We start from the raw sequence: 21,429 nt of genomic DNA on the forward strand, positions 1-21,429 counted from the left end.
CACGCCCCTCTACGCCCCCTGTGCGGCGTATAAAGAATCCATGCGGCGAAATCGCCTGCACATGCGCAGAGTGACCTCTGCACATGCGCAGACGATAAACATCGGCGGGCCGTACGCAAGCGGGAATATCCGCACCGATCAGAATAAGGGCCAGAGAGAGGCCACATGTGTTTTAGTACTCCAGACTATTACAATAACCATGTAACAATCCATCACATTCATACAGCAGCTTACTATTATTATCTCCAAAAGCTTCTCACGTCTATTAGGAGTAGAGATGTGCAGGTTCAGTTTTACCCAGATTTACTTGGCTCTTAAAGCAGAATCTTATTGGCTATCCAAAACATGTGACATACTACAGCCAATCGGAAAAATTCAAACTTACAATAATTTGGCGATAAGAACCAAGTAAATCTGAACCTACACATCTCTAATTAGCAGTTGTGTATCATCAACAGCCCAATGTCCTTAACTGTTTTAACTGCAGCTACAGTTTCTTCATTAGGTAATTGCAATCAGTCACTTAGTAGCTACATCTACTCAGATAAATAGTATCATAGTAATTTGCTATTTAAATTGTTACACTGTATTTCAGTTGTAACAAGTACTGCATGTTATTTAATAAACTCTCCCCTCAATTGCAGCTCTTATTTCTCTGCTAAATCTCTTTCATCAACATTTGTTACTTAATTGAGGGTTGTAGTCAAGTGGTATTGAATATGCTATTATTGTCTGCTATGAAACAACGCTGACATAGTGGATTCCAATTTAACTAAGTATTTAGTTGACTGATCACTGGATAATTCCCGGCTCTCTTTCTACCCATTAGATTGAAATTAATTATCTGTGTTATTATTATTAACCCTTTTACATAAATATTATTACTGATCACAGGATATGGGATGTAATCAATATGTCGACCTTGAAAATCTCAGCACTTAACATGTCGACATGTCAACCTGGATGCACTGTCACCATTGTGAATGTCAACATTAAAATGGCTATACTGTTCTTTCTGCCATCTATCAGGTATGATTGAGACAACCCCCTCATATGTCTTCTGAGATCTAATGTTACCACTTTGTGAAGTTTTCTCCATCCAAGGTAAGCCATGAACAGACTCCCAAAGTCAAAGTTCTGCCCAGGGTACACCAACAGGAGGTCCAACCAGGACCCAAATTCCTTGTATGTCTTCTGGGATGTAATGTTGTTTTCTTTCAAATATATCCAGTCTATGGCCTAGAACAGGCTCAATTGGTCAAAGTTCTTTTGAACTTTGGGATCTGTCCAGACCATCTGGCGTGATGTCTGATTGACCCCAATCCCTTTTGTATGTCTTCTGGGATCCAATGTTACCAGTCTGTTATGTTTTCTTCCAGATCCATCAAGTGGAAGGCCCATTACAGGCCAGGTTAACCGAGTTTGGACCACATCCATCAAGTAATTTAGGAGCAAGTGAAGAAGAAATATACATTATATATAAAACCATGTTTTTTCACTATTTTGGGAGTCTCCAAGTGCTGCCTGTGTTCTTCTACTATAATACAGACACCTGTCTTTCAGGAGACACTGAAGCAAGTTAACCCTTGGTGTAGTTTTCAGCAAGCTAAATCTGGTTGGAAAGTTGGATTGAGTAGTTTCCCAACAATTGACTTGCCGCAATGATAAAATACATCAATACTGGATCAGGTTAGTTTCTCTCAAGAGCGAAATGCACCCTCCAGCTCTTTCCACCTTTGCATTGTGTCAAGTCATGCCCACCTCTTCTTTTTAACAGTTTGCTACCACAGATATACAGGTTTCTATTTTACATTGTCTAAATTCCATCATCTTAAGAGGTCAGTTTATCAGACAACTTAGGGTTCTTAGTATAACGCTTATTTATTTACCTCCAGTGTAACTGCCAGAATCACCGCTGTTGCTGTTGTAACTGCAAATGATTGATAATCACAAGTAGTACCGGGACCTGTAGTGTTTTGGCACGCCCCAAATACCATGAAAAATGATGTTAATGAAGTTATAATCCCTTTTACAAAACACCATGAAAATATCTTGTAAGTGAAGAGAGAACTGGTTTGCCCCACTTTGTATAATTCAGGTAGCTGCAGGCTCACTTTAGTGCAATAGTCCTGAAAAAGAGAAAAATGAGTCAATGCATAAACTACTGACATATGGAATATCATATTGCAATGTATGCAGGGCTATTTTTGTGCAGGCTCCAGCAGGAACTGTGGCCCTTATTCTAGCTCACTCTTTCTGACAAAATATTTCTTAGATGGACAAAACCATGTGCACTGCAGGTGAGGCAGGTGTTACTTGTGCAGAGATAATTAGATTTGGGTGGGGTTTTACTTCTGCCTCACCTGCAGTGCACATGGTTTTGTCCATCTAAGAAATATTTTGTCAGAAAGAGTGAGCTAGAATAAGGGCCACAGTTCCTGCTGGAGCCTGCACAAAAATAGCCCTGAATGTATGTGATTTACAGTAGATTTCGCATGATTTACTTATCTCTACTCTAAATAATATTATGTTGCTTGTTGAATAAGGTTTAACTGTAATAATGCACTGTATGTTGTACCAATAGCAAAAATAAACCATTGCGTTTTGGAATCATTGCAAAACTTAAATGAGCTTCAATAGCTGTGAATTGCACAGTTTCAGTCGTGTTTAAACTCAGTGTGTATGAACATATATTTTTCTATCAGTCAATGGTGTACCACTGGGACATTGGGTATTCTGGTCTCCACGAGACTGGGCACCAAGGAGTTAACCTCTTCAGTGCAGTGGGAGAGGCCCCTCTCCCCCATACCCAGCCTGCCTCAGGCCAGCTCAGTTTTTTCCTTGGTGCTCCAGCAGGGCCGGATTGTAATGGGGGCACAGGGGGTCAGTACCCCTGGGCCCCCCTCTATCTAGGGTCCACCTGTGGTTGGCATGTATTTTTTTTGAAAACCTTAGGTTATGTCGATGGACCGGGCTGTTCTTTTGAAATCTAATGTGAAACAGAAATCTAGAAAAACGTTACCCTGGGTCACACAGTACAGTACTGCTTCACCTAAGGTTAATCAAATTTCAAAAAAATTGTGGCCGATAGTCAGGTCCGATAAAGACCTGGGGCGAAATGTAATGGGAGGCGATTTTTTTTTTTTGCGATTTTTTTTTCGCAAAATATGCCGTTTTCGGGCATTTCCCGATAATCGCATATTTTATAGGGTGCGATTTGCGGCAAAAATCGAATTTTTTAAAGGTGCGATTTTTAGTTAGACTAAAAATCGCATCCAGATGTTTTCCCATTAAAAAGTATAGAACTCGCATATTTAATGGTTTGCGATTTTTAGTAAAGGTTACTAAAAATCGCAAAAAAAAATAGACCAGGTTCTGCCTGGCGATTTTATCAGAAACATGCACAGATCATTGAGATCTGTGCATGGTTCTGTTGTAAAAAAAATAGTTAAAACAAAAAAAAAGAAAAAAAACGCGTGCGGTCCCCCCTCCTAAGCATAACCAGCCCCGGGCTCAAAAAGCCAGTGCTGGTATCATAAAATCAGAGGGACAAACAAATAGTGGTTCCCTTGATTTAATGAAACCAGCACCAGGCTCAAGGTCCAGCGCTGGTTCCCAAAATACGGGGGACAAAATGACTAGGGGTCCCCCGTATTTTAAGAACCAGCACCAGACCCAACCAGCCAGCAGGGTAAAGCCACAGCCGGGGGACACTTATTATATAAGGTCCCGCGGCCAAAGCATTATCCCCGTGGTTGGTCAGCATGGGCAGGGTTCCTGGGGAAGTGGGGACCCCCCCAATGAAGGGGTCCCCCCCCTCCAGGACTTACCAGCCCATGCTGAAAGTCCGGGGCTGTCCCCGGTGCCCCTGGGTGGTGGGCATCGGGCTGATGAAAAGTGTAAAAAAAAGAATAAAAACTATTGTCTTATACTGTAGAACTATGAGTCCCAGCAAGCCTACCCCGCATGCTGGGACTTGGAGAACCACAAGTCCCAGCATGCGGGGCATTAAAGGGCCCGCTGGCACTTGTAGTTCCACAGTACAAAAGAATAGTTAAATAAAACACACTGACACCCTGAAAAATAAAAGTTTAATACTTTCACAGCCCACACATACTGATACTTACCTACCTTGAGCCCGTAGGTCGGTCCCTGGATCCGGGGTCCAGGGCTGAAGAGTCTGGTTCCGGGGCCTTGGTCCTGGTTCCGGGGCTGGTCCGGGGTCCGGGGCTCCAGGGCTGAAGAGTCCGGTTCCGGGGCCTTGGTCCTGGTTCCGGGGCTGGTCCGGGGTCCTGGGCTCCAGGGTTGATGTCTCCGGGGTCCAGGATCCGAAGTAATCCAAAAGGGGTACCTAAGGAAGCAAATCCTACTCACCTGGTCCCCGGCGACGACCCCGGCATCTTCTCCGGCAGACAAGCTGCTCCCGGTTGGTACCCGCTCACGGACTGGAGAGGCGCAGAGATGTTTAATCTTCCGCGCCTTTCCTCCGGATTATTCTATTGGCCGCCTAGCGGCCAATCAGGAGCCGAGAAAGTCGGAGTAGGATTTGCTTCCTTAGGTACCCCTTTTGGATTACTTCGGATCCTGGACCCCGGAGACATCAGCCCTGGAGCCCAGGACCCCGGACCAGCCCCGGAACCAGGACCAAGGCCCCGGAACCGGACTCTTCAGCCCTGGAGCCCAGGACCCGGAACCAGGACCAAGGCCCCGGAACCGGACTCTTCAGCCCTGGAGCTCCGGACCCCGGACCAGCCCCGGAACCAGGACCAAGGCCCCGGAACCGGACTCTTCAGCCCTGGAGCCCCGGACCCCGGATCCAGGGACCGACCTACGGGCTCAAGGTAGGTAAGTATCAGTATGTGTGTGTTATGTATGTATTAAACTTTTATTTTTCAGGGTGTCAGTGTGTTTTATTTAAATATTTTTTGTACTGTAGAACTACAAGTGCCAGCGGGCCCTTTAATGCCCCGCATGCTGGGACTTGTGGTTCTCCAAGTCCCAGCATGCGGGGTAGGCTTGCTGGGACTCATAGTTCTACAGTATAAGACAATAGTTTTTATTCTTGTTTTTACACTTTTCATCAGCCCGATGCCCACCGCCCAGGGGCATCGGGGACAGCCCCGGACTTTCAGCATGGGCTGGTAAGTCCTGGAGGGGGGGGGACCCCATTCATTGCTCACCAGCCACGGGGATAATGCTTTGGCCGCGGGACCTTATATAATAAGTGTCCCCCGGCTGTGGCATTACCCTGCTGGCTGGTTAGGTCTGGTTCTTAAAATACGGGGGACCCCTAGTCATTTTAATTTTTATTAACCCTTGCTTCAGTTCAGTTCTTGATTTTGCACACAGTAATGCCACTTACACGTTCCGTCACACAACTTAATGCCGATTACACGTTATGGTACACACCGTGATACCCATTGCACATTATGCCAGGGCTAGAAAAATGTATTTAAAACAGGGACAGTGCGTGCCAAAAATTGACACGTAATGCCTTTTACAACGTCACACGTTACATATTATACCACATGCCAGAATGCCCATTACATGTTATTCCACACACAGTAATGCTCATTACACATTATGTCACAAACTGCAATGCCCATTACATATAATACCACAAGCCGTAATGCCTATAACATATTATGCCACATAAGTGCCGCTTACCTACATGCTCGTTGCTATGGGTTTCATGCTCATTGCTATGGGTTTCATGTTCATTGCTATGGGGTTTCGGCTTGGTGCCAGGGGTTGCATGCTCATTGCCAAGGGGAGTGAGATGCTTGTTACCACAGGGGAGTTGAGGGTGACAGCAGCAGGCAGCTGGGCAGAGAGGGTAAAGCAGGTCTGCAATTTACACTGCAGGTTACGTTACGTGGTTCAGCGTGATGCGCACATGCACAGGGCAGCCACAGACTCACACAGCCAGCCTGGACTAGAGGAGCCTCTAGAGCAAGCAGCACTACACACTGCAAGCTTTCCTTCTCCAGCCAGTTCCCACTTACTAGCAGTCTCAGTCTTCTCTGTTATAGGGAGGCTGGCAGGGCGCAGGCACCATGGGACTGGCAGTGGTTGCCGCTGGAAACACACAGGCAGCAGCCAGCCTAAATTCAAATGGCGCCGGGAGGGAAGAGGACCACCGAGTCACAAGTGTAGCCCCCTGCCGCAGCATCCTTGAGGAGCTTCCACCTTCTGCACAGTGCGCATACCCTAGAAAGAGCTGGCCCAGGCTGCGCCTGCTGCAGATTATGCAGTATTTACGCACATGTTGATTCACCAACCCGGGCCAGCTCCAGGATGCGCCCACACAATGACAGCGTGCTGCTCAACTTTCTGTCACAGGCACAAGTGAGCACAACGGACCGTCCGGATCCAGTCAGACCATCTAGTGAGGTGACGGCTGCTGTGTGACCTTGTTCCTGGATATTGTATAGTCCGCGAACGTCACCCGTCCGGACTCCGGACACCGGGCTTAATTACCAGATTGTCCGGAGTAATCCCAGATGGGTGGTAACCCTAATTTTCTGCCTGTCATCCACAGGTACCTCACCTTATGGTGTTTGGTAGCTGGGATTAGAGTCAGAGAGAGAGAGGAACAGAGGAAGGTTAATACTGCCCCTTACCAATACTGTCCTAGTGTTGGATTACATGTCCCCTACCTCACCTCATGGTGTTTGGTAGCTGGGAACATGGGAACACAACAGATTGCCAGTTTTACTTTCTATTTCCAGACACTATCTAGGATTACTGTTTTAGAGTGTGTTTTATTGCTATATATATATATATATATATATATATATATATATATATATACCAGTTTACTCTGCATGTCAATTTAAGGTGTTTCCATATCTCCCAACATTGAAGAGAGATAAAGAGGGACACTGCGCACGCTCGGCACAAGGCCAAGCCCCCCATTTTCGCCATTGTGGGGGCTTGGCCAGCGGCTCCGTGAGCTGCTAGCCATGCCTCCAGCCCCTCTGGCTGCAGGAATAGATGCTGTGCACAGCATCTATTCACCTATGACAGGGGGGACACCCAAATACACCTACCCCCACCGCGGGACACTGCCGGCCCCAGGCGGGACTCAGAAACTGCCCAAAAAAGTCAGGATGTTCCCTCAAAAACCGGGACAGTTGGGAGGTATGTTTTTCACTGTACTATACACATTCCATGATAAGTACTGTACCTCTGTTTACCTAAACAGCAGCTACTTCTGTGGTGGGCTCTCAGTGCAGTAGTTCTACCTGTTTATTCCTTTATAGATAGTTAACCGGTTCAGTGTCTGGTTGCCCCACTACTCACTTACATAGTGAGCATGTGCTTGTGTTTTATCTGTGTGGGTGTACATATTGGCCCTCTTGTTCTACATGGGTCACTGTCTTCCAAAGGACTCCCCCCCCCCCCCCTCAAGAAGGGTAGGGACACTTTGGTGCTGCACAATTATACCTGCAAAGAAGAGTGCCAGGAGGATTTTCCTTGTGCAGCACAGGACCACACAGGAATGTGTGACAGCTGCTCTGTGGCTGTACCGCCGCTTGCTGCTGAACAAACTTTCAGGTTCAGCTGAGGTGAAATGGCCATGCGTGAGCTGCCTTCCCAGCGGCCTCTAGAGTGCCTCCTGTTGCTGTAACACAGCCAAACCCCCTCAGGTAAAATTGCATGAGTTCAAGGCTTATCCCAGTATGTGCAGGATTTAGTTCAGGTCTCTCTGCATACATGCAACAATCTCTGAGCTCATCTGCTCAGCATAAGTCCTAAGCTTCTGCTCACATGCCAGTTTTGCAGGCTGAGAACTCGCAATCTGAAGTAAATTCTAACGCAGAGCAGAAATCCTCTGAATCAGAAATGGAAAAATGTCCCTGACCAGCAAGGATGTGTTAGTACGGGCTGTTAGGGATGTCCTTACCTAAGGCAGACCCTCTGCCTACAGCACAGCCTCCTTTATTCAAAAGAAGGACCTGTCCATTTTTTTATATCCCCACAGCTAGAAAAGCTCTTTAGGGAGACCTGGGCACATCCTAACAAGAACTTTCTCTTGACTAGGAGGTGTTTTTCCTTTTTAACCTTGTGAGGAAAGAAAATAAAATGTTGGAAACCCCTCCACAAGTTGATGCCAATGTCGCACATCTGGTTAAAGCCACTACCCTTCCTATTCCACATGTTGTGTCCCTTAAGGAACCTACAGATAGAAAATTGTAACAATTACTTAAAGCTATCTATGCAAATTCAGGAGCAGTCATACGCCCTGCATTTGCTTCTGCATGAGTTTCATTTGCTTTTACTTGTGGCATTAATACTTTGTATGAAGGGTTAAGATCTGGAACAAAACGTTCAGATCTTATGGTCCTCATGGACAGTACTGCTCTGGATGCAGGACTCCTCGTGTCTACAGTTTTGCTGTCCTCAGTAGTGGCCTGACGCGTCTTGTGGCTGTGCTTGTGGCATGCAGATAGCAAGTCCAAAAAGACTCTAGAAGTGCTTCTCTTTGTGGATACTTTTTTTTTTTGGCTAAGAACTTGGTAAGACCATGGCCCCAGTGGCCACTTCCAAAAACAACCTTATTACCCTCAGCGGCCCTAAAGCCTAGGATGACGACCTTTTCGGCCCCAATGTAAGGCGAGAAGACAGTCCTTGTCTCGCTTCCAGGCACCAGTTGCCAAATCTCAGAAGTAAACAGGGGCATCAGTCCTAGACCGGTCATCATCAGGCCCCCGAGCAGTACAAATCATCTGCCTGACTGGGTGCATCTCCACCAGGGAGCTTCATGGTGGGTGGTTGTCTCTTGCTTTTTGCTGACATCTGGAGTCAAACAGCATTAGACACATTGATTAACAGAATAGGGTCAGAAAGGTACTCTCACGTTTTCAAAGGGTACATTCCCAGGCAGTTCTTTTCAACAAGTCTGCCTGAAGACATCGACAGGGTTACCGCTCTCCCCAGGGCCATTTGCTCCCTCCTCACAGCGGGAGTTACAATCTCAATCCCCTTACATCAGACAAAACTTCTGGCAATCAAAAAGAGCGATTATATGGCCTCCTTGGATGTGCAGGATGCATACCTGCATATCGCCATTCTGGAGGACGATCACAAATTTCTCAGGTTCGCTGTTCAGAGAAATCACTTCCAGTTCCGAAAAAGATTTTTTTTTTTTGTGGTGCACTACACCTATATACAACTATAAGCACATATACACCTATCTGCACTGTGGTGTACTTTTGGAGATTTCTGGGTCCCTTGCTGACAACACAGGTGACATCTACCTTTGAGGGTGAAATAAAGATACCTTTATAAGCTTTATTCCATGCTCTATATGTAAGCTACATGTGAGCATCTAAAAAAAAATTTTTAATTTTTTTTTCCTAAAAAGATTTCTTCATATTTACAAAAAACATTAACCACATTTCCATTGCATCCTTCTTTTTCATGCTGAATCGTGGGAAATATCTTTGAGGATTCACATGAAGAGACCCGTTTAAAAAGGAAATATTTATTGGAACTTTCAGCGCAGGACTTTGTCATCTGTTTTTCTTTTACACTTCCAGTTCCGAGCTTTGCCTTTTTGGTGTCTCCATCACAACTTGTGTGATCACAAAGGAGATGGCAGTGCTGATAGCCTACTTGACTGCAAGTGATTTGAATCCTGCCATATCTGGATGATATTCTCCAATGGCGAACTCTCAGGCCAGTCTCCAGGAACATGTCAATCTGACAGTAACAATTTTACAGACACACGGATGGCTCATCACCTAGCGCAAGTTCAGCATGATTCCCACCCAGCACATGATTCTCCTGGGCGCCCTTCTGGATACCTCATCACAACAGGTTTTCCTCTGCAGGATAACAGAGAGTCTGTTCAGGACTTAGTGCAGAAGTTCCTATGCAAAGGGACCATCTCCGTTCACCTTCCATGCGCCTTCTTGGAGAGCTAGTGTCCTGCTTCCAGATGGTGGAATTATGTCAATTCCACTCCAAACCGCTTCAGCTGGAACCACTAAGGGATGGAAATCAATCTCCAGTGCGACTGAAGTCCCAGAGGATCAAAATCTCCAGGGACATGTGGCTGTTGCTCCTTTGGTGCCTTCAGTCATCAATTTTGACAAATGATCCTTCTTGATCATGGATTGGGTCATAGTCAAAACTGATGCCTGTCTCAGGGGTTGTGGTGCTGATGACGAGAATATAGTTGAAGTAAAACAGGTCTCTGTCTTCCTTATTCCAAGTCACCGAAGTGCCACCCATCTATATATAATCCCATATTATTTTATGAGCTGAATACATCCATGATGGCCGCCAGCTACATTGGAATGTAGAAGTTTGTACTATTGAGAATTGTAATAATTTACAAGGGTTTCATTCTATTGATGTAAGATACTATGAATATGGATATATTAATCAATATTTATTATATGTATCGGGTACAGGCATGGGCTGTTCCGTGCTCACTTCCGGGAGCGTGGAACGCATGAACTATGCGTGGAATGCATTATGCGCTTCCGGTATTACTGCTATGCACATCTCCGAGATGCGGGAACATGCGTCCACCACGTGCTTAAATTATAGGTCAATTATAATCAGATAAGATTGGCATACATAGCAATACATCTACAAATGCAAATGCCTTGTTTTAATACACATATGACAATCAGTGCATAAAAAAGTTTTAAAACCAGAAGAAAATAAAAAATACCAGCTTCACTAAAGACCCTTTGGAAAATTGAAAAAGTTGAATAGAATAATCCAATACAGGAAAAAGAATTGGTAAATTTTTAGAAAAACATAATTAGCAATTATATAAAAGTCCTATATTTTTTACCCTTCCCCTCTTTTCTCTATGAATTCTCACTGCATGTACCATTAAAATTATGTCTATTGCTATTGTACACATTTTTAATAAAAAATAAAATAAAAGAAGATGGGCGCTCCAATGGTGCATTACCACTTAAAAAAGACGATTTTATTCAGTAAAAGACATATAACAAAGGGTGAGGTCACGTACCGCAGACAGAGGCTCAGAATTGCCGCAGTTTCACAGTGTGGAATGGTACACAGTACCTAGCAAATGTTGGAGTGGTTACACTCTCTCCAGCTCCAGAGCCACGCTGATGCTAGGCCCCTATGCATTTTGTCACACCAGACTTCATCAGAGGGCACTGTGAAACTGCGGCAATTCTGAGCTGCTGTCTGCAGTATGTGACCTTACCCTTTGGTATACGTCTTTTACTGAATAAAATCGTCTTTTTTAAGTGGTTATGCACCATTGGAGCGCCCATCTTCTTTTATTTTAGAACAGTTGTCCCGTTGGAATTCGGGAGAACTTTGAGTTCACAAGTGGAGCTGCCAGCTTGCTATACAAGCGGAGTGCTTTTTAAATGTCTGTATATGGGTGTAGAAATCAGGAACACCTGAACCTTGTTACAACACAACACATTTACCACTGGGACTGGTCTTTTTTACCTCTTCTAAATAACAACATTACCTTTGCGCACTGTCATTTTGCTTTTATTTATATATATATATATATATATATATATATATATATATATATATCCTTCAATGCTTATATATATAAGAAGATTGTAACGACCAGTCATAAAACATGTAGTGTTACACTTGCTGTATGATACATTTTTATAAAATTACGAAAGGGTAAAAAATATATATATTATATGACAAATACCGTTAATACTATAAGGTGGATCTTATACCTGCAATATAATTAGTCCCCAAGTAGGGGCTTTGATATAAATGAACACTTATATAGGACTGTCCAAAATAACACCCAGGCTAGAAGTGGAACACCTATTGATGTGAGGAGGTGTTTAGTTACTAACCGCCACAGCTATCGACACATAAATATAATTGTAAGATATTTGCTTCAATGTTAGGACCAATATCCATCAAATAAAATTGCACATAAATAAATGTTGAGCCACCTATATTTGTACAGCTGGCCGCTCATGGTCCAGCTGGTCTCCCCAGAGGGGAACAGATCCTCCCAGTAAGCAGACTGAATATTATTCCCTTGTGGCGGGCCCAGGGTATTGATATAATTAACGGGGTGATGACAGACACAATAAGGTAGATTCAAATGTATCCCCGGGCGGACGTCCAGACCTCTGTGCAGGCGGGTAGATGGCAAATACTGCACACCGTGTCCCAGATGCTATGCCAAAATGTCGGGTTGGGAATACAAGTCGTTCCTTTTCCCACTGATAACCAGCAGATGAACCTGAATGATGTATCAACACACTGAAGGGATGAACAGGTAGTGGTCTCACATGGAAGGTGTGGACTCCTGTTCAGAAATCACTACCCTGTCATGCAGCTTCCATAGGTATATGGGCTGGTTTGCTCATCAGTGAACTGTCGATGTTTAATGCCAGCAAAGATAGCAAGCCGGCTCCTGTGTCAGATGTCCTTTCAAAGTGGTATTGATACAGTATATAAGGATCCATATATAGTTTTAACGTTACTTGTTATATATTATTATTTTTCAAGTTTTTAGGTTTTTTTTATACTTTTATATAAATGTATCATACAGTAAGTGTAACACTTTATAATATGCTTTATGACTGGTAATTACAAAATTCCCTGCTGTAGACAGTCTAAATATGTAAATAGCTTTATTTAAAAAAGAACAACAATAATATAGGCTTAAATAAACATTTAGTTTTGTTCTCCTTACTTGCTCAAGTAATGCCAACGACAGGATTGGAAAAGCAGTGAAGAGTATTGAGTAAAGTGCTATGAACCAGCTGTCAAAGATGGTCTGCAAGATAACAAATTCTAGGGTTAGGTTTTATAGGTACCTATTAACCTACCAGTATATTATGATGATTATTATTCTTATTATTACATTGAGTGTGGGCAGGGGTGCCGACAGGTCGGCCGGGCCCTGGTAAAATGGGTGTGTGGCCTTCAGGAGGGGGCATGGGGCCTGTGGGGAAAACAAAAAAAAACAACTCTCTAATTTGTGCGGGTTTCTCCACACAAACACACAGAGGGGAGAGAGAGATGACAGGCTGCTGTTGCTGCAGCTGTCTCTCTTCCCAGATCAGCACACGGCACTGAGCATCATGTGCTGAGCTGGGGAGAGAGGTTGTGCTGCTGTGGCAGCCTATCATTTCTCTCCCCACTGTCTGGCTCCCTGCAAGGAAAAATTACCTGCTCCCCTCCCCCGCTCGACACCACTGAGTGTGGGAGGAAACCAGAGTACCCAGAGAAAACCAACACATACACAAGGAAAATATACAAACTCCACACAGTTGTGGCTATTGTGAAAATTGAATTCAGGGCCTCAGTGCTGTGAGGCCTTAATGCTATCCGGTACACCCTCGATACTGTCTTAAAATAAATAAGGCCAAACCCACAGAGAAGAGGCTGTATATAACTCTAGCCCAAAGTTCATGTTACTGGTTTTAAATTCTAAAAGGGAGCCGATTGCATAATTTGGCATATAAAACAGATAGTATATTACAATCCTCACAATATCAATGATTGATTTCTAATTATATATACCAGAGCTGTGAATCCATTAAAAAATGCAAACCACACATGGCATAGAACACTTGCAGATGTTTTATAAAAGAAATAGCGCAGGAACTTTGCAATTCGAAGGTAAGACAATCGACCATGGATAAGGAGAAGGCGTTGAAGGTAGGAAAACTGAGCCAAAGCATAGTCACTGGACTGGACAGCTTGAGTTCCTTCTAGACCACTGATACCAACACCAATGTGAGCGGCTAAGAAAAAGATAAATTAAATATACAGTTAAATATGAATGTAAACCTAGACAATAAAGTTTGATGTTGGGCACAATGATCAGTCAATATCAATATGTTTCTGGTTTTTTTTAGAGATGTGTTCAAGTAATTATTAAAATACTATAGACTAATTCCCTTGAGGTTACAAGATTTATGCAGATGTTTCAAAGTTCTACAATTAAGGCCCCCATACACTTTGTGATTTGAGCCTGATTTCACCTGATTCTGGTGGATCAGGCCGAGAATTCGGGTGAAATTCACCCAAATAGCATGTGTCTGACATTCAATCCGATCCGATGCGCAGTCTTGTGAGGATTGGATTGGACCAGGAGATCATACAAGCTGAGAGAAAGATCTCCAAGTTGCACCCCCTCTTGGTAGCAGGGAGCAGGAATCGCATGTGATACATCGCATGCAGAAGAGTGCATGCGATTCTGCCACCTGAGAGGGTCCTGGGTGGCTTAAAGGGAATTGGATGAAACTTCTCTCATAGGAGAAGTCACATAGTTTATGGGGGCCTTAAATGTATAGATCACTCACTTTACACAAGATTACAATGTAACACACTGTATGCAGTGTACACTGTATTAGTCATTCTTACTAAATTTTTAATTAAGGCCAGCTTCCGTTTGGCTGTTCTGACTACATCACTAATTGCTTAAAGATTCTGTCAAACAGTGATGGTCAAGTATAGGAAAAGATAGCTAATTTTACATCTGTAATTTTTTTTACACATTTTACACAGTACTATATAATTAGAGTTCATATTTAATAATTCTGTTTATCTTCAGCAGATGGACAGTTTATATACGTAGAATTTTTTTCTTAGCAACTCTGCAGTTCATTATTACAGAACAATTGTGCATCGCTAGTTCATAAGAGACCAAAATAATGATCAGGAGACAGGAATTTCTGAGCAGCCGTGGGCCACATATTTGATGCAGTAAGCAGAGTAAGAATAGGGCTGACAGGGTTCCTAAGTTTTTGCTTTCAAATTGCATTTATATTATATTTAACAAAAAGACCTTGGGCTAAATGTTACAGCCTGCAAGAAACCAGAGGTGCTGGACCTTGTGCAAGAATGCCCATAGTTGTAAAGCGCCAACCATTTACAAGGCAAAAGAATAAATATGGTTTTGAAAATGACTTCTGCTTTAGAAACTTTGGGCTATTACATTTAAACCAGTGTCATATACTTCATTTTGCAAAACATAATACATAAGTACTGTAACAAAGGTTAAAGCAACTTGTTTAGCTTTTGTGATAGCAATTTATAAAGTCTTAAATCTTTCTTTGAACCCCTTTACTTTCATTATGAATAACTCTTCTAAGCATTTAAACAAATTTTAATAGATATCGATACCAAAATTAGCATACTTTTAATCATGTTGACATCATTTGCACCATCACCAATTGCCAGGGTGGTGGCCTTCTTGTGTTTTTTTACAAGTTGTACGATCATAGATTTTTCTGCTGGCGTGACCCTACAGCAAATGACTGCCTGGCATTCAGATGCCAAGTCTACAAATGCATATTCTCTCAGGTTCTCCTCCTCTTCACAGGGATTCACCTTCCTTCTGTAGCATGTATCTGCTAGCTTCTGAAAAAGAGGACACTTGGGTTTTTTCCACTTAACTGTTCCCAAAATCCGGCCCTGTAAAAAAGCATATTGGCAAAACGAAGACCAAGTTAATGCTAGTTTGTTATTCATTCTATCACTCTTTTCACTTACAGTTTTAGATGCGGAATGAAGGACTAGCTACATCTTTTACACAATCTATTTTAATTGCTCTCTGTCCCAACAGAGAGACAGATAAAGAAAGTTCACATCTTTATAATCATGCTGACCAGGTTAAATACCATGATATAATGTTATTATAGACTGACATTGGCCTTTGCGTTTATTTTCAACTTCACTCAGGAGGCTTTCAAATTTCAATTGTAGTGGGGATCATTATAGCTAAAATTATTGTTAGGCTGAAGTGGTTTTAACTAAAGGGCCGATTCAGAGATAGACATTCAGTGTCGCTTGTAAGCAGCTGTGACTTTCCATCCAATTTGAAGGCGGGAGATGCAGGAGATGCCATAGTAGGAGAGATGTTACTGTGATCCCAGCACTGTGACTAATGTCGCAAACTGAGATCCAACATCACGACCATCACAGGTGGCCAGCAGAGTAACCCTCAGCTTGTGCAGATGGCCAGTAAAAGTGTGTACTGTGAGACCAGGAGACCCTCTGCTCTCCGATCCTAGAAATGGGGGTGATGCCACCGTTTATAGGAATGAAGGCTTTCCATGTGCCCTCTTTACCTCCTCATTGCGGCTGCCGGCCTATCAGGCACCAGCATAGATAATGTTTCTCTTCTAGTAACTAATAGGCAGCAGTAAGATTTTGTAAATGAAAACTGTAACTCACCAAGAAGTTTCCAGTAACTACAAGAGCCATATTTCTCCTTTGTAGACTTTCTTTTCGTGTCCTGAATATCCTTTTATCCAGAAGATCCTGCCCACTGCCTGAGAGATTGTTGTTTTGCTCCCAGTAATCATCAAGGATATCACTGATTGTGTAAACATACTGAACATGTTAAATATGTCATTGTATAACTAATGTTGCTTTACATCCTCAATGTGCTCTATTTGATTTACAACTTCAGGCTGCTATTTATTTCTAGCATCTTTTTTAAGATATTTGTATTTTTAGGTTCCTCGTCTTACAAGTGATGCATACGCACTTTGGCCCTTATTCAGATCTGATCACAGTACAAATCTGTTCTCAAAATGGGCAAAACCATGTGCACTGCAGGTGGGGCAGATGGAACATGTGCAGAGAGAGTTAAATTTGAGTGGGGTGTGTTGAAACTGAAATCTAAATTGCAGTGTAAAAATAATGAAGCCAGTATTTACCCGGCACAGAAACAAAATAATTCACCCAAAACTCACCTAACTCTCTCTGCACCTGTTACATCTGCCCCACCTGCAGTGCATATGGTTTTGCCCCTTTTGAGAACAAATTTGTACTGCGTTCTGATCTGAATAAGGGCTTTTGTGTAAGGAAAGTTGCACGACAGTATGACTATTCGCATCAGTGACTCAGCTGCTGTATGCAAATAGTCTGTGCATTCTCCAATTCGCGGGCAGTTATCATTCCGTGACTAGTTACCATGATAAGTGACATATTGGGGGAAATTTACGAAGATAGGAGTTCCATTTCACATGGGATGTTGCTATGGGTAACTAATCAGACACGATTCTTATATATTAAGCACATTCTAGAAAATAATAGTGTCTGATTGGTTTCGTCTGATTGGTTGCCTATAGTAACAGCCCATGTTAAACAGAACTACCATCTTAGTAAATGTTTCCCATTCTTTATAAGCTGAATAAGGACCTAACTGCATATATGCATTTAACCATTCAGAACCTTCTATATCTTGTTTTTTATATATATGCTTTACCACATTATCAGCTCGTATCGAGTCATTGTGCAAAGCATTACTATATTGGGATGAGGAATATCAACCAATTTAAATAATGAACAATTAATTTTTATGCTATGGTCATAGCTACCCATTTTTAATGCCTGTGTAGTATGCCCATATGGATAAAGAGAAGCTGAAGCACCTGTCAGCCATGGAAAACTGATATAATAATAAGATCAACAAGGTAACAAACTAGGGAACCAATTAAAACAAGCACTTTTCAAAGTATGGACAATTGAAAGCAGTTGAAAGGTTTACATTGCTTAGCTAGAAAGTCAATAGGTTGACACCAAAAGGTCTAAAGGTCTAAAGGTGCGCACACACGCAACGATCCCGGCGTGCGTTGTGGGCTTAACTAGCACAAATAGCATCGCATCGTATGCCTTGTGCATACGATGTGCATGCGATGCGATGCTATGCTAGAAAAGGCTAGTACAAAAAGTATGTGCAGCACATACTTTTTGTACTGTGCGATGAGGTGCCGCGGGAGCGCGCACCCCATCGTATAGCATCGCACCGCCGGGATCGGTGCGTGTGTGGGCACCATTACTCTCATTGCATGTCAATGTACTATGTGATGTTTTTTTTTTCTTCTCTGACTCTGTATTGGTATACTTCCAGAAGTGGGGTGGTGCATTCCCTCTCTTGTAAAAAGATTTGCCCAGAAACCTAGATGGGACAACTTCTACTGTACTTCGTTGTTACCTAGATGTGAGGCCAAACATGCGATTAATAGCTTTCTTTCAATAAGCCTTTCCATATACAGTATTCCTTTCCTAGGAATTTTTTTGGGGGAAACCTTCCCCTTTCCTCTCCTTCCTTCTCCCCATATGTCTAGCCCAGTTTAATTACAGTTTACTCATAGTCGTGTTTTGTAGACGGATGTGCTATTACAATAAGGTTCTTGTTGGAAGTATAAACAGATATGATCTCCTTATACAGGATTACAAGTATCTATTAACTTTTATCTCCAAGGACTGGTCTGTTGTTATACATGGTAGACATTTATTGTTTATGTTCACTCTCTTTATGTTGATTGCATATGAAAAAGATTGTTAGAATTCTATATGTATACTTCCCCAATTTATGTAAAATCCCCCCCTTCCCCCAAAAAAAAGCTAAATTACAAAATATGAGGGGTACCCAAAAGTAACAGGAATCATGTTCTAGATGGCTGGGACTTGCAGTATGGACTACTGCAGATAAGTGAATGTTTTCAGAACCCTCCGGAGTCAGTCAGTATTCCCACCAATGCTGCGGGGGAAGGTAGAAGTTTTTTCATGGTATTCAATATTTTGCCTATTTTAGTGATGGCTATTCATTCACATGAACAATGTGCTGCTGAGACGTTTCATTTCCTTTTAGGAAATAAATGCAGCAGTGAAGGTTGTCATGCTACAATAATCTTACAAGGAAGCTGCCAAGAGTAAAACACAAGTTTATGAATGGTTCTCCCAATTCAAAGGATGTGATTTGATATTGAAGAGGAAAAATGAAAAAACGGCAAAAGTACTAAAAAGGCATCAATGATGATAAGTTTAAGAAATGTTTTAAGCAATGTAAAAAAAACGTTTGGACAAATGTATTGATTCAATATTTTGAAGATCACTGAAGTTTCAAAATGTACAAATAAATACACTTTTATAAACGTATTCCTGTTTCTTTTGGGTACCTTTCCCCGCTTACTTCTGGTCTCAAGCATTTTGAATATGGGATACGTAACCTGTAATTCAAAATAGTTTTATTTTACTAGAATATAACTAGAACTATTTTTTCAATTTTATAATAGTTCCCCATCCTTTTTTTTTTGTGTTGACATGGCAACACAAAGCCTATGAGTTTTCCTTTTTTAGGAAGAGATGTGTGGGTAATATATTTTATTTTGCCACCACTGTTTTTTAACAATCAAGAGTCTATTTGCAAAACTGCACACAGTAGCCAGTTTGTGGTGTGACAAACATACACAGTTAATTTACCTACACCACCACTCTATACCCATCTTAATGGAGCCCTAATGTTTTTATTTTGTTTACAGAGCCTTTCCCTCTGCTACAATCAAAAAACCGTAAGAGCTGAGATTTTGGGGAAAATTAAATTTGCCTCATTTTGAGATACAAAGTTTGGATATGTTCAGATTTAAATGGACACATCTCCAGTTTAGGATCTGTTTCTAGTGTTGATCCAGACAACAATGACCTAGTGATTTCATGGGACCAGAATTTTAATTTTGATGTTACTAATTTTGTATTTTTTTTATTTGAGAACTTAGTTCACCTGCATCTTGCATGCAATTCTCATGTCATGACCGGACAACTATAAGCTGTTCACAAAATTGTAGTGGCATTGTACATTATGTTTTAATGCTAACATTTTGGGGGATTAATAAACAGGTACCTAAATCTATTTCTTCGGATATTAAATATTTCATATTTCAAAGTATTTTGTTTCTATATATTAATATATTCAACAAACAACAGCTAAAACAATTTTGTAGTAATGATTGCAACTAGAAAGCAGTATATAACAAATGTAAAGTACTTTGTTAATTATATTTAAATTTAAACATACCAGATCTGGTTTTCATCCAAAATATCCATGTCATCTGAGAGCAATCGACATGAAAAACCAATGTTGACTGCGGTTTCTAATTGGTATATAGAGCAAGTCATTTAGAAACGGAAATAATTGTATTAAATACCTGTTCCTAGGTACAAATGCATTCTATCTTACAGTATGTTACCGTAGTTTGGAGAGAACAAATTCATGCATGGGTTTCGGTGCGCAGTGACATACACACAGCCTAATATCTAGAGCTATGCTTGGACCCCCATGTTTTGAATTTGGTTCTAATACCATTGTGTCTTGGTTTAGGCAAAACAACCTTCAAGTGTTTTGGATTTGTATTTCAGATTAAAATCAATAACCCCCCCAATAATCATTAATACAAATTGATAAAAAAATCAATCCAAACATTTAAAATCAAGTAATATTTGCAATCCTAAGCCTGAAATTCAAATTAACAATCCAAAATATGATCGGCAGGAAATTTTGGATCTAATCTCCTCAGCTGTCTGGAAAAATTTTTTGTTTTGTTGCAGATCTAAAAATTTTGGATGGATTTGGATTTCTGGAGAACCAAACCACACATTTCTACAGACTGCTAAAACATGTTGAGTGTATTCATATGTATTACAGGACAGTCCCAGTGTTCAGTGACCAAAAGGGCATAGCCTACTGTAAATTGATTTAACCACAGAAGACATGGTAGTGTCCTGGTTAAACTACTGGAGTTGTGGTGTACAGATGGAGCCGGCTTTAACTTTGCAGGGGCTGGGATCTGGCGGGTTAAAGCCGGCTTTATCTGTACATTAATTTGTTTGAAGAAGATGTAGGCAGTTACATTATATGTGTATATACAGCAATCCCCTGTTTAGCACTGGTAATTCACTGTTAATTATACAGGGGCGAATTTAGGGGTCAGTCCGCCCCTAGGCACAACATTTTTGGCCGCCCCTGCATACATCGGATATACATACACACACATATATATATATATATATATATATATATATATATATATATATACACACACACACACACACACACACAGTGTATATATATATATATATATACACACACACACACACACACACACACACAGTGTATATATATATATATATATATATATACACACACACATACACACACTATATATAGATAGAGCCTGCCAGAAATGCTAATACATTGAAGAGCTGACTGCCTTACTCATTGTGAAGTAGCAGTCAGCAAAGCAGCTATGTGTTCAGTCTTCTGAGTCTGCCTCCATCTCCAATCTCCACACAGCAGACAGCACAAAGTGCCCGGATCCCGCCTCCTTGAACAGCCTGCGCGCACAGCCAGTGACTGAGGCGCAGGCTGCTTACACAATAGGACAGCTGAGCTGAGCCGTCGCAATGCTGCCCTTTAGCTAGGGTGCCGACAGCTCAGCTGTCAATCACTGCAGCACGGGGAGGGAGCGGAGCACTGCAGATCGGATTCTTAAGAGAGATCCAATCTGTGATGGGGTGGAAGCCGCGGACCTGCTCTGAGGACAGCCGGGCAGTTCACAGCTCTCTGCCCGGCTGTCAATTCGGAGTGCCTGGCTGGTGGCGGGCTGGCGGCTGGCTGGTCACAGTCTGCCGCCC

General features: G+C 42.1%; 1 protein-coding gene across 1 annotated transcript in view; it reads right to left on the reverse strand.

Moving 5' to 3' along the window:
• ATP8B3 (ATPase phospholipid transporting 8B3) overlaps nucleotides 1–21,429 on the reverse strand; it is a 203,536-nt gene that overhangs the window by 84,406 nt on the left and 97,701 nt on the right. Inside the window, exons 19-24 of the mRNA XM_083177190.1 lie at nucleotides 19,814–19,889; nucleotides 16,183–16,324; nucleotides 15,144–15,420; nucleotides 13,522–13,745; nucleotides 12,689–12,772; nucleotides 1,890–2,129 (exon numbers count right to left, since the gene is read on the reverse strand). Coding sequence (XP_083033316.1) covers nucleotides 1,890–2,129; nucleotides 12,689–12,772; nucleotides 13,522–13,745; nucleotides 15,144–15,420; nucleotides 16,183–16,324; nucleotides 19,814–19,889 — 1,043 coding nt within the window. The remainder of the gene's footprint in view (nucleotides 1–1,889; nucleotides 2,130–12,688; nucleotides 12,773–13,521; nucleotides 13,746–15,143; nucleotides 15,421–16,182; nucleotides 16,325–19,813; nucleotides 19,890–21,429) is intronic.

This window comes from Crinia signifera, chromosome 1 (genome assembly GCF_055691185.1).
Source record: "Crinia signifera chromosome 1, ASM5569118v1, whole genome shotgun sequence".
Classification (NCBI taxonomy): domain Eukaryota; kingdom Metazoa; phylum Chordata; class Amphibia; order Anura; family Myobatrachidae; genus Crinia; species Crinia signifera.